General features: G+C 41.7%; 1 protein-coding gene across 2 annotated transcripts in view; it reads left to right on the forward strand.

The window, feature by feature from the left end:
- Positions 1–14,457, forward strand: part of scara5 (scavenger receptor class A, member 5 (putative)) — a 57,554-nt gene that overhangs the window by 21,478 nt on the left and 21,619 nt on the right. For both annotated transcript variants that reach the window (XM_041064470.1, XM_041064471.1), the window contains exons 4-7: positions 7,599–7,798; positions 8,665–8,843; positions 8,961–9,087; positions 9,225–9,393. In XM_041064470.1, the coding sequence (XP_040920404.1) occupies positions 7,599–7,798; positions 8,665–8,843; positions 8,961–9,087; positions 9,225–9,393 (675 nt within the window). The remainder of the gene's footprint in view (positions 1–7,598; positions 7,799–8,664; positions 8,844–8,960; positions 9,088–9,224; positions 9,394–14,457) is intronic.

Consider the following 14,457-nt stretch of genomic DNA (forward strand, 5'->3'; position numbering starts at 1 on the left):
ATTTAATAATTATCTCACACATTTTTTATCTTTAAATCAGTTAGAGGTAATAGAGTTTGACTGCGAAAATGAATCCAGCCTTTTGTAGTCCATTTAAAATCACCTAATGGCTTCCTTTTGATGTGTAATGTCAAAGAAAGCACGTTGCTCCTTTTCAGATTTTAAGATCCTGTAATTTCATTCTCGTTCACCGGCTGGAAGACTTTCAGGTCTGCAGTTCACAAAAAGGGTCTTTCTTCTTTATTTCCTTCCCTCCTTCCTGCTGCTGGCATCCCATCAAAGTGAAGTAGGATGCTGGTCAGTTTCTGTCTGGTGGGAGGTGGCTGGTCTCTCACTGTTTCTCCCACTTACACACAGACACATGCAAAACACCGTGTTGTGACAGATGTGGTGTCCATATCCGACTTTGTTATTGTTGTTAGAGGGATATTAAAAAATGGTTGCCATCAAAATGTGACAGAGCTGGTGTCTGCCCATCACAGCACATATGGTAAAACTGGCTTTTCTTAACTTAGAACCAGCTGTTTTAATATTTCTCCGGGGTTGCTGTTTCTCTCATCCTCCTCCCAGGTCAGATCACTTTCATGGCTGGTCTTGGCTGGTCAATTTTAGACCCTGCACTGAACTGAATTTGTGTTTTAGAGTTATATTATATCCGTCTGCAAATGTTGACGTTGTTTCAGGTATTTTACAGAGACAAGTGACATTGTGCCAACCCAGTCTACCTAAAAATTACACTCATGTTGGACAAATCCTCAATGTACGAAAGTAGGGGTCTAACATATCCGACTTTCTTTTTTTTTTTTCACATTTCTTAAAATACATCTAACATATCGCACAACAGTCAACAGTAATCAGTCTTTTCAAAACAATAAAATCAATGAAAGAAACAAACAAACACAAACAATACCCGGCCTTGACGCAGAGCATGAAATGATCACAAATATGTTTCTAAAGAAATATTTAAAAACAACCAAGTGGCAGTACAGGAGGAGACCGGGGAGGTGGAGGGAGTTTACTTTCTGAAAGCAGGCAGCAGTGTAGTAGCTAGGATGCAGAACTCAGCATTGTTGGATGCAGACTGAATACACAGCAAATGTTTACATGGACCACCCAGTGTGAGAGCGAGGTCGTGGACATGCATGATCGCAGTGTATATGGAACATGCGACTATAATATTACTTTCGTGCCTGCCTGACCTACCACAAGAGGCATCACAACGGGATATGATTTCATTTTAATGGGTCACAATCCCAGAAGGTTGGGATCCACTGACCCAATCAAGATGTTAACAGTTTAATTTGCATCTCAGATAGAGCAAAGCGATATTTTCCAGCTTTGCTTAGAAACTAAAAATGTCTCCATTCTCTCAGTTTTAACACCTGAATCCTGCTTTGTTCTGAAGATTCGTTCCAGGTACGCCATAGACCAAACTCAACACACTGTCCTGGGACTGTTTGTTCTGGCTTTTTATTGTTACTGTGTTCGGGGTGGACTGGACTGGAGGGTCGTGAGGGTCGTGTTTGCCAAAGCTTCATTCCAACAAGATGTTCTGATTAAAGTCAAGTCAACACCTTCTCCATATCAGTTGCTTATCAGATTTGTCTCCTTTAAGATCAGTGTCTGTGTGAAGGTGGGAAGATCAGCATCAGGACAGGAGGAGGCCGATAGAGGCTTTATCAAACATGTCTGACTCCTTCAGGGAGGTCCAGAGATGAAAGACCTGTTGGCAAACAATGTTTGTTTTTGTTTTTTTCAAAGTGATGCGTCTCCATTGAGGTGTTTCAGTGGTTACACCACAAATTGTGCAGGGGGTTGATTAATACTTTGGTATAAGACTAGATGAAGGATAGATGGACATATATAATCAAAGGAATCATGATTACATTCTTTCATTTACATTGTGAGCAACAGAGAGCCACAACTGCGGCAAGGTCAAGGTTTGTCCTCAAAATGTTTTCTTCCACATCATAAAATACAAAAGAAGAAGAACGACCACTTTTCAAACACTCCATCTTCTCGTCAGTGTCAGCAAACACTACCACACACAGCTCAGATCGACCAATCACAGTTAGTTGACATGTTTTAGGTGGTCCTCATCTGCTACAGTGGGATCGTAAACATACCGTGATAGATGCTGCAACCGCAAGCACTATAATTTAGCCTTTGTATAATGTATGTAAAACAGGAAACAGGCAAACAGTTCTTTAAAATTAAGGCGTTTTTTTATTTAAGAAAATTTTCATTCAATAAGACAAAAAAATTCTGATTAGGTAGATCCCGTAACCGTTGAATTTCTTCTTTGCTAAAAGTGCAATTAACTCTCAACAGTGTAAACAAAGTTATGCAAAAAATATATATATAATCTGTACTTTACCCCCAGCAGTCTGTGCAGGGCATATCCTTATGCCCTGGTTTGGGATTTACTGGGAATCACTGCTAATATCAGCCTGTAAAGACAACTGAGATATTATAGTATATGAAATTGGGCTACACAAATAAACTTGACAAACTGAATAACACTGTGGAGTAGGAGTGGGTGTTCTCTAAGTTTGTTTGTAATGGCAGGGTCCTTTAAGCTGTTTTCATACCACAGCTCTTTCCTTGGTAATACACACACACACACACACGCACACACACACACATCCAATTTAGTATCTTTATTAAAAAAACAAGGAGATTAGTAACCATGGATGCAGGGCCAGAAGGCAAAGCTCTGCAGGACATTTGACTTGTACAACACTTTTAACAGAACTCAGGGACGGTTGATGAAAGACCTGCAATTTAGAGGAGCAGACGAGGTTCTGAGGAAAGCTGTTTACTTACACCAACCATTGCAACACGATGTCCTGTTCTTTCTAGAAAAAAATGTAAATGTAAAAAATGTAAGCTGAAACATGTACAGACCCAAAGCTTATAAATAATGTCAGTGCACCAACCTGGTTGGATTATACTGTATTAAATGAAACGTTGATCATGTGGCCATGGTCAGTAAGCATGCAAAGTTCATACCACATTGTTTGTTACTCCATCATGTTCAGAGCCATGTTTCTATACAGATTTGTTGATCCGAGTCCTTTAATGTTGGGGATCTGCCATTACTGAGTCCAGTCGGGAACTTGCAGTGATTTATGCAGTGATGGTGATAGAGAGAAGACATAGCACAGTTGTTGGAACACACACTCACACTCACACACACACAGACACGCACACACACACACACACACTGGCTGCAGATAAAGAGATAAATGAAGGCACCATGTTGTCTTTGGCTTTGCCCACAGAGGAATGCAGCTCTAGGAGCCCTCCCTCTATCTCCTCTCTTTGCCCTGACCATGACGCTGTCCAGCCAGCCTGTCTGTCTCACTGGGAGTGTGTGTGTGTGTGTGCGTGCGTGCGTGTGTGCGTGGGTGTGTGTGTGTGCGTGTGCACTCCCAGAACGCACATGATGTTGTCAGGAACCAGACCTTTACAGCTCATTTTGTTCTGGGGACAGAAAAGACCAGAAGCCTTAACTGTTTATTTTGATGGTAAGACTTTGTTTTTTGAGTTTAGGTTAGAACATGTTAATTAGGTTAATGTTTAGTTTTAGTACCATAAGAAAGGCAGGGATGAATGTAGTCTATGGAAAGGTTTTACAAGAATAAAAATACATTTTTGTGTAGGTGCGTGTGTGTGTGAGAGAGAGAGAGAGAACTGAAGAAAGGAAACATGCGACAGAGAAACAGTCAGTCATTGTGCAAGAAATACACAACCATCCACAACCTGGGTTGAATGAACAGCACATGAAAACACACACACACACATGCACAAACAAGCAGGACAAAGATTTGTTGTTTTGTACCTTTTTTTTTTTTTTTAATAAATCCGACCCTTTAGCTGTGCTGTATATCAAGAATTTCAGTGGGATGAACAAACAAAAAATGAAAGAAAGTATTTCAGTAGCAGTGCACTCAGCTAATAACTGGTCTCTTTCTTCAGTACCTGCAGTTACTGCATATAGAATTGCATATTATTGGTGTTTGAGGTTTTTGTTTCCTCATCCTCAGCCCAGACAAAACAACAAACAGTCCCCTGACTGCTTACTGCTAGAAAAACAACCCAACCTCATATCTCTAAAGGGACAATACACACTGACAGCACACGATGCGTGTCAAAACACTCACATCCACTGTGGTCTATGTAAGGCCACACACACCGCTGGCTTCGCGATGTGCGTCGGTTTGTCTGGATACGTCACGGTTTCCTGTGTCCCAGTGTCAATGCATGGGCCTGAATGCATCACCTCCATTATGTCTTGGGTTCACATTGTAAAGTCTGTGTGTGTTGACACACGTGCAGCTGATGATGTAGGCAGAAGCGTGTCCAAAGTCCACTTTCAAGAAACAATGAGTGGGATTGAAAATCTAGTTTTTAACAAATCCCTGGTGTTTGGAGCTTTTGGAGCAGGTTCAGCTTTTGTATCCGTTCTCCTTTAGGTCAGCGTTTGCACTAAGTCATTTTAGTTTATGGGTTGTTTGTTTACTTAAAGTGCACCGTGATCATGTTGAGTGCAGGTAAAATGCTGTATAAAGAGGCACAGTGAAGACTGAAGCAATGATGCAGAATTCATTCAGATTACACACTGAAGCCCAGCTGCTGTGCTGGCCTGCTCTCCCGCCTAGTAGCATTTGATACATGGATGGATAAAGTGTCCACTTCTCCACTGAAGAATTCATAGACCATGAAGCTGCGAATTTGGGACCAGTCTGTGTTGAATATTGCTGCCATGCCACTGTGTGCGAGTTTATATTTTTGTGCATATGTGTGAAATCAAGAGGAAAGAATAGGAGGGGAATGGGAAAGACAAGAAATGGCTTTCCCATCTTACAGAGCCGAGCTTTGAGAGGTTTGAAATGGATTTGTCAGGCGTGAAGCTCATCTTTCGGTCTATTTGTCATTGTCCTTTCCTGAAGTCACAAAAGACTTACCTTATTAAAGACTCATCTTTCCAGCTGTAACTCAACAGCAGTCTGTCATTATAAGGGCTGATGCCTGAAAGAGAGGCACAGTTACAGCGAAGTGGATATTTATCTGTTCCTTGCTAGGTGTGTTTTAATATTTTAAGCTTTGTTGAATAGAAAACTAAAACTATCCCTAACTCTGGCACCAAAATGATACGGTAAAGTTAGGATTGCTTCAAGGGCAGAGAAGATTAGCATATCCTCACATCTGAACCAGCCTTTTACTGCCATTCAGTTACCTGACAGTGACCTCTGTGGTTTGGTTGATTGTATACACAGAGCTCCACGTGTTAAGAGAGCAGCGGTTTAACATGCATCAATTAGTGTAGAGCGATTCCTAATGCTGATGGATGATTCCCTGAGGCGTTGAAAACAGAGGAAACGCTGTGGAAAATCTGTTCAAATGTGTTCTGGCAACTAGATATGATTATAAGTTTATATGTCTTCGCTGTAATAGTGCACAGTTGTTCTCAGCTGTGAGAACCCACAGCCCCCAAACAGTCTGTGGTTAAGAAATGTAATTCTGCACCTTAAGCTGGCAAAACCACACTGACAAATTTCAGAAAATTTGGAAACGGTTCATGGATTGCATTAACACTAAGCTCTGTGCCGCCGCCCCATCTGTAACTTTCAAATTATCCTTACAAGATTATCTGACTGAATTGTGGTGTTGATGCGTAGTTTGTTGCTGTTGGGAAAATGGTGTCTTTCCCAAGTGTCAGCATTTCAGAGACCAAATTAAAAAGCCAGATTTGTATTTTTTTTTTCATGGCCACCATGGATTTTTGAGTTCATCGTGTGGTTAGAAAGGGTTTCGGAGACTCAGAGAGTCCTCCTCGTTGCAGGTTTACCCACTGAACACATAACAAAAAAAAAAAATGACAACCCAATATTTTTTTTTGTAGCTTTCCGTCTGTTAATCATGAGAATGATGCTATGCAAAATAATCAAAGAGCAGAGATTGCATCAACAAAAATGAACTGGAAAAATGGAGTAAGTTGTTCACATGGAGTTCATCTTGTTCATCTCCCTCTTCTTCTTTTTGTCCTTCTTCCTCTCCATTTCATTTTTCATCTTGCATCTTCTTCTTTACCTCTTCTTCACCTCCCTTCTCTTCCTTCACTGACTCAGGTCTTGTTCTTCCTTTTCTTCTGCCTCAGCAGCATGGAGAAACTCCATACTATCAGGTTCAGGTTGATCTTAAATTTGTGTGTGTGTGTGTGTGTGTGTGTGTGTGTGTGTGTGTTTCTCTGAACGAACACCACCACCGACAGACCATCATTTAGCAATTAAGTGCCCTGTGTAGTGGAGAGATTTCAGCTTATTCAGTGTTTCAGGTCATTAGGAATAAACCTAACACACGTAATGATCGGGAATTTAGATGGTTTGTTTGCAGCACTGTGGCTTTGCAGCACTTTTCTTGCTCTGAGGTCATGCACAGCTCTCTTGGCATGGACTCCAGCGCACACACACACACACACACACACGCTTTTATCACTCTCTTACGATACGTGAAAACAGAAACATTCAGAGTGTGTAATATTCGGCTGTTAGGGGCACCAGTGTGTGAAAGAGCATGTGTGGAGGGAATTATCTGCTTCCTCTCGTTTCCCAAGTAGTCCCTTTTTTCTCCATCTGAGGTTTTTTGCGCACATTGGTCCCTGCTGTCCTGCAGAGAGAGGGGATGTCGTCATGGCGTAACGCTGAGGATCTGGTTTCAAAATATCTCTCGGGCTATCGAGCCGTTACCATGCAACATGCTCTCAACATAACATGAAACAGAGGAGCTTTTTCTCATTAGACACAGTCGGTAACAGAGAAAAGGCTGAGAGAAGTGGCCTCGCTGCCACAGCCGAAGACAAGACGAGAGAGGTCCATCAACAGCATGTTCACTGTCGGCAAATGTGATGTTACAGCTAAAAAAACGTGTGAAATTCAGAGAGAGAGACCATCCAAATGAGAAGACTGCTGGTAACTCACAGCCGTCTGAAATGTGATCCCAATTAGATATTGCTTTTCTTTAAGAGGTCACAAACCAAAAATATCTGGAACCAATGGTTTAATCTTTAAAAAATTTAAATCTGTAAAAATGGTAACCATAGCTGTCAGATAAATGTCATAGAGTAAGGAGAAGAAATATAATCTGATATAAAGTAAATTCCATCACGGGGAATCCATTGGTCATATCTGTGAAAAACACACACTCTCCCTTGCAGGTATTGGACGAACAACAACATACAGAGGCCAACTTCAACATCAGTCAGAATGAAGACAGAATTTCCACAATATGACGTTACAGTGCAGACAACCTCACACTAAGCCAACACTGGAAACTCATTTTGGGCCAAAATAAAAAATATTTAGGTCTTGATTTAACAAAACAATACATTTAGCAGGAACAGACAACCAGAATTAGTGCAGGCGACTGAATCAACATCTGCTCTGCATTAAATGCTGGCTAGTTCCAAGCTGACAGTAGTGATTGATAGTAAATGATACTCAATTTGGGGACGTATGTTGTAGCTGGGGGATCAGTGAATCAACACTCAGAGCAAACCTCTCACTCTGTGTGTGTCTTTCTCTTTCCCTCCCCAGTCTCTCGTTCCCAGGTTTCTTCACAGCGGCAGGAGGTGCTGATGGAGAACGTGACCCGGATGTCAGAGCGCTCTCGGCTGCTCCAGCAGACCCTGGGCGAGGCGTCCACTCAGGCCGACCTGCTGGAGAACATCTGGAAACTGGAGAACCTCTTCCAGAACCACAGCGACTGGCTGCAGAGGCTGGAGATCCTCATCAAGGTACGACACAAGAATGAAAACAAGCGCTCATACAGAGCGGGATTTTAGACCTGGAAAATGTTACAGGACCTGAATAGAGTTTGATGATGAGTTTGTTCAGTGACATGAATGTGCTAAAAAAAATAACTTCTCTTGTAATAGTAAGTTTCTATTTCATTCAATAAAGTTATTTTGGGCACACCTCCAAACAGAGACAGTTCCAGACAGGAAATGTCCGACACACTCCACCTTCCACAGATGAACATGTATCCATGCTTGTTTAGATTATGGGCACACTGGAGCATGTCTGTCTGCATGCACACATGCTATTAGAAAAGCCTGTGTGTGGATGATATAAAAAAATAATGACAGTACAATATAATAATAAAGAGCTTTTCACAAAAAGTTGAAAGAACGTGCATTTACCCCAGTTTAAATCATTCCTGTTGTTCTGATTTTGCAACAGAAAATAATGAAAAAATTGTGTTTTCTAGGTATAAAAAAATCTTTTTTGACTTCGCACATACAGTAAGCACATCTGCAAATATAATCCCATATAACAAAAGTGCCAAAACAAAATTTATGACAAAAATAAATCCTTCTCAAAAGAATGAACTTAAAAAAGCCAGAAACAGATAATAAAACTGACTAAACTCAAGTAAACTAATGTTAGTGCTTATTCACATATGTGAACTGTAACAAAGCACTGCTCTTAGGAGTTAATAAAGTAAATGTATACAAATTTTTTTAAGTAATTAATCTTGCAATAAATATGAAGTACACTGGTTTGAAGCACTCTGTACTTTCAAGAACTGTGCTTTTCTTTAATATTAATATTCATTCCTCAATCAATCCTACGAGGATATACTAAGGTCTCTTCCTCGCAGGGCATGGAGGTGGAGCTGAGGAGCATCCAGGCTTACTCTCTTCAGTCAGAGGGCTACCTGGTGCAGCTGGACGACAGGTTGTCCTCTCTAAGCAGCTCCACCAACAGAAACCTGACGGGCTTGAGCGCTGAGGTGGCGCGAGCCTCCACCTGGCTCCGCGACCAGGACTTCCTGCTCCGGTACACACTCCGATTACACTGAAGATCATCTCCAAAGCATGAAAGTGTAACAGAGGACTATGTACACTTTAATGAATTCACAAAAATCAGGTTTTATTTGTTTCTGCTCTCTTTCAGGGAAACCTCAGGAAAGATGAGCGGGCTGAGAGAGAAACTGGACGAGGTTAACTGGACGGTGGGAGCTGTCAATCACACCTTCAGCAACGACATCAGTGTTCACAATTTGAAGATACAGGACTTGCAGGTTCATCACAGCTTACATAAAAATGTCTTATTCACTGTATTTACTACTTCCTCACTATGAGGAGATCTTCCTTTCCCCGTCTAACAGCAGTTTACTGATGATCTACTGCTGCTGTCAAACCTCCTCCTGCTGCTCAGATCCAGATCAGCAACATAACAGAGGACACCAGCAGTTTATGGGTGACCCACGTCCACACGGAGGCCCAGCTGAGGAACGAGATGGAGATCCTGAACACAATCACAGAGGACCTCCGTCTGAAGGACTGGGAGCACTCCATGGCCCTGAAGAACCTCACCATACTAGAAGGTCAGCTCAGAGAAATGGTTTTCTGCTCAGATTGCTGCTCTGACTCTGTGTAACTTTTATTTAATCAGGAGACAGATGATCAGTGGCATCAAAAGGCATCTGTCTATCTTTTTAGGGAGTACAGTTGGAAATGGTCAAGCAGCAGGGGTCACAGATCCGTGTAATGATAATATTTTCAACAAATCTTTATCATTGTTATGCAGCAAGCGGGTCATTGTGTTAGAAAACATGAATTATATGCACCAAAATACATGAGAAGAAGAGACAAAGAAGGGACTTCATGGAGAACAGCGTCGTGCACACGTGTAATGTGAAATTTACATAACAAGACATGTAGTGTACGAGTAACCAGAGTGAGAACACACGAAAAACATAAGAGCACAGCACCAGAACGTGAGAACTTTAACTCTAAGTGTAATGAATCCCTTTGGGTGGACCTCATTTCCACGAAAAGATCATTTACAACAGCTCGTCTGAGCCAATACATGTTTGCAGCAGGACTGAATGCAAGTGACCCCAGCATGCTTGCGTGGTTTTACACTGTGGGATTACTGCCCCGGGGTATTGAGCAACTCTGAATGTTCTTCCTCCAATCTGTTCAGAGCTGATTAGTCCCGACTTGGTACGACTCTCTCTGCCAGTGTACCAAATGACTTCCCTGGCTTGTTCAAATCAGAATAGGTATGTCATGATGTAATGCTGGCGGGGGACGCGGCCTGAGCTGATTGATGGCAACTCAAACCGAATGGGACCCCTGATCTCGTGTCTGCTTCACATGTGGGTGGGATGCCGTTTCTCCCGGGCCTGGAAACAATTGTGGGTTAAATTTAGACGCTAGATCCAGAATGAAAACTCAACCACTCAGCTCTGTCATTAGTTTTAGCTCCGCAGCCCATTTGTTTGTTGTTAACTCACAGTCACCTTAGCCAAGAAAAATTTTACATCTCTATCCATGTTGATCCTCCTCTGTTCTGTTCCCCTCTCTTGCCTCTTTTTTTTTTCTTTCATCCTCTTTTCTCTTCCCTTCTTATCCAGTTCATTTGCCCTTAATTCCTCTGGGACTCACATTGCTTGTGTCACACATGTTACTTGTTTTATTAATAATAAAGTAACACAAGAAGCTGTTTAAAATATTCCCTGAGGTCTTAAGGGGGGTGGGCGGTAGTGGATGCAAAACTCTGACGTGTGTTGTCTCTCCAGGTAGCAACTGATTACACAAAATGGTATTATTTACAGTAAAATCTGCCCACTGACGGTAAATTCATGAAATGATTTTAACCGGAACTTACACCCTGCGTATGCATGAGGTCATCATCATTTGGTGTCTCATTAGTCACCAGACATCTGGGTTTTTGAAGGTCAACACCGATATTTGGGGGGTCGATGTTATAAACGGCTAAACTGTGAAATAATTTCACATATTTTCTGTTTACACCAGAATTTATTCATTGCTTCTCCTGAAGTTGGGCTCTAAACACAATTTCTCGTAAGTTCCTTTTCTTCTGATCAGATTTTGTCACTGTCTTCAGTGAACAGTAAAGAGCTCCACTCACATACACACCAAGAGTTTCCAGCAGTTGAATCCAGAAAAACGATTAAAGGGATTCTGCAGTCATTTTTTTTACCATTGTGCTTCCATGTCTTGTAAGACACAGATTAAACAGTCAGTGCAGCAGAAGCCAAAATGTCTTCACTGTTAGTCTCTATTAAAGGTCAAACTCCATAAACACTGAGTCTCTCAATTTCCATGTTGTAACTCATAGTGTTTGTTTTTTAATGGACCATTGCTGCCTGGTAAATACCTCCACCTTTCAAACCCCACACGTTTGGAACACAAGCTTTCTGTAAAAGGTTTGAAGTCTCCAAGCCCAATCAGTGATACAGTAACATTCACATGATAATGAGGCCTGTCTCCGAGTCAGCTGAGATTCAGCACTTTTAACCCATCCATCTATATTTTTCATTTCCACACAGTCACACGAAGTAAAAGTCAGCATCTTGTTCATAGCTTGGTTGTGAAATTCTATCAGACCGAACCTCTCTCCTGTCGGGCTGCTGACAGCGCTGTCAGCTGGATGCCGGTGCTGAGAGCATCGGAGCGGCCAACAGAAACAAGCTGCACCGTCCTACCATCATCATGAGCTTCGCTCAGTTTGTAAAGACTGGCTGTAAAGTTTACAGCCACTCACAGTAATGATCCTCCATTGCTTTGTGTACTGTGAGGCAGCCAAAAAAAAAAGAAGAGCTTTGACTCGAACCATAAAATGAGAACTGATGTGGGATCTTGTGGACTCATTGACTTTTGGGGGGACAGACATCGAGTTTCTGATTATCTGTTGCCTCAGTTTGTGTACTTCAAAGTGTAAGATGTGTCATTTTAACTTGTAGGAGCTCATTGCACACTCAGCAAAAAACTCAAAATTTCCAGAGCGGTTCGAACTTCAAATGTTTGAAGCCAAGGGAGGACATGCTAAGTTTATGTCCCAGTACCATAGAGAAAATATTGTGATATTGGTGAAATAGCATGACTACATAACTGCGAGTGCCGGCCCTCACTGAGAGGTATTCCCCTGGCTTTTCTTTTCATGTTCTGTGCCATATTTTTGCTCCTCCTCCTCCCCCCTCCTCTTACTGCTTCATTACTCCCTTTCTCCTCTCTCCTCTTCTTTGTACATTACCATGTTACTGTGGTGTAAGGGTTTAATTAATAAACCAAAAACGCCTCCTGCTAGGGTTTCACGGCTATCTTTCAATTTGACAGGAGTATACGTCTGTGTGTGTCTGTGGGTGTGGGTGTATGTGAGAGTGTGTGTTCACATTCAGTCGCTGGCATTCAGTTCGTCTGCAATGGTTAAATTTAATTGACTTAAACTAATAAATTAGAACAGCTATAATCAGTGTCACTGCTGAGTTGTCCAAACTAATGGTTATGTTGCTCTATAACTTGTTCACCATGTTGTGTCAATAACTTGTTTCTGCTGGCTGAAAGTGGCCAAAGAAAATGTGTCATTTCATGACAGATGAAACATGTGAACAGTATTTCTCCACCATACACGATCCACCAAATCTAAAGTTTTTTAGAGCTTTCAGAGTTTTTTTTTTCTTTTTTTTTTTGACCCATTGAGGAAAGGATCAGTGTCTTCAAACACCTGAATGTTTTTTGTCTCTAAACACATAACAGGGTTGGGTTAACATCTTGATTCAATTTCCGTTCTGTCACGCCTAGCTAGTTATTGTGTTGAACTGTCACTGTCTTGTCAACACGTTGGATTTTCACATTTGCTAACACAACACAACACAACAGAAATAACTCGTAACATTTGGATCAGAGGATAGAGACTACAGTTTATTCACTGTGATTGCTGTGTCTGCACCCACCCATTTTTTTTCCTCATTTTCGTTCTGTTAATTTGCGTGAGTCATTTCATCATGGAACCTCAAGGAAGCTTCTACAGCATCGTGCCAGGATTTGACACTTGACAGATGTGCAGCATTATATTAAGAATTTTGATGCAAAAAAACACAAAAACATCAGGTCACCGGGGTTTTCATGCAGCAGCAGTGACGTGCAGGCGTGGATAGATGATCTGTTGTTGCTGAAAGCTGCTGTGCTGCAGGCTGAGCTTGTTCTTGAGTTAGTCAGATGTTACACGTTGATGTGAGCAGAGCCGAGGCCTGGAAACGTTTACAGCCTCAGTGTCATCTGATGACCATTAATGTATATTTTGAGTGGCATGTTTGTTTTGCTAGTGAAGAGTTCCTCAGCTCCACCAAGGCTGGCATACACACAAACTCGCACAACCTCACACGCTCACATTCATTTCCCTCTTTTTGTCGTTTTTTTGTTGCAACAATTGAAATATATTTTACAAAAGAAAGGGGGAAAACAAACAAACAACAAGTATGTGATCCAAGTCAGGTGTACATTTATTGGTCTGCTGGCTTCATGTCCTTATTATCCTCGAATTTATCCAGATCCAGACCTAATAGCATTCATTGCTTAAGAGTGGGAAGTTCCTTTTTACATCAGTTTTTAGTTATTGCTCTTTTATGGGCAAGCAGAAGAATTTTACAAAGAAAACTAAGAAAAGCTGGCTTATTTTTACTGCAGGTATAAATCCACTATCAGAACGACTCTGTCCACTTAAACATCCTATATTGTCAGATAGCTTGAACCCTGGTAATACCTTTCCATCATTCATCTTAGAGATGAATTTAACAACACGCTCCGTATATCCCCGTACATTTAATGTACATGTCGTCACATCACAGTGTAGTGATCTCTGCTGTACTGTATGATTCTTACACATGTGTAAAAGGCAATAAAAAGACAAGCTCAGTGCTCCGTTGCTCCACGCTGTAGTAGACTTGTTATGCAAACGCGTTGTGTTCTGGGACTTGGTGCTGTCAGATGTGTTCAGGCTGATCCTGGAGGGCCCACTCAGCTTGTTGTTGTTGAAATATTTTCAGCTGAATGAACAAGAAGGAGTCTGAGAGCCGGGAGATTAATAAAGTGAAGCACTGCTAAAACAAACGAGGACGCAGTTTCTTCTGGACCACCGCGGTGAACGGTCTTTTCCAAAGCCCAGGCACGCACACAGATGAATGCATTCACACATTTAGCTGTTACAGTTTTTAAAAGCTGAAGTTGATTTTGTCTAGTTTCATCAAACCAACAAGACACACAACCCCCCAGCCGCACTTGATGTGACCCTCTTCACATTCTCATGACCTGCTGTTACCAGTTAAGTGGATGCGTTTGTGGAGCAGCTTGAGGCGGCAGCAGGCAGATCTGTATCTCAAAGTCAGTCAGCGGCTTCTCAGCATCACAAACCTGCAAATTAAGAACGTTAAAGTTCTGAAGCGTCGGAACCTCTGGACATGCACCGGACAATAACAAGCCCTGAATTTCAATAAGCATTCCCGCAAGCTACGTTGTTAAACATGTGGTTCCCATTGTGGCCAGATCTCTTTCTCTCTCTTTCTGTATCTCTGTATCTTTGCATCTCTCTCTTTCACTCACTATTTGGATTTTTTTCACTCTGTCTCTCCAAGTACAACAAA

The sequence above is a fragment of the Toxotes jaculatrix genome, chromosome 19 (assembly GCF_017976425.1).
Source record: "Toxotes jaculatrix isolate fToxJac2 chromosome 19, fToxJac2.pri, whole genome shotgun sequence".
NCBI lineage: Eukaryota > Metazoa > Chordata > Actinopteri > Toxotidae > Toxotes > Toxotes jaculatrix.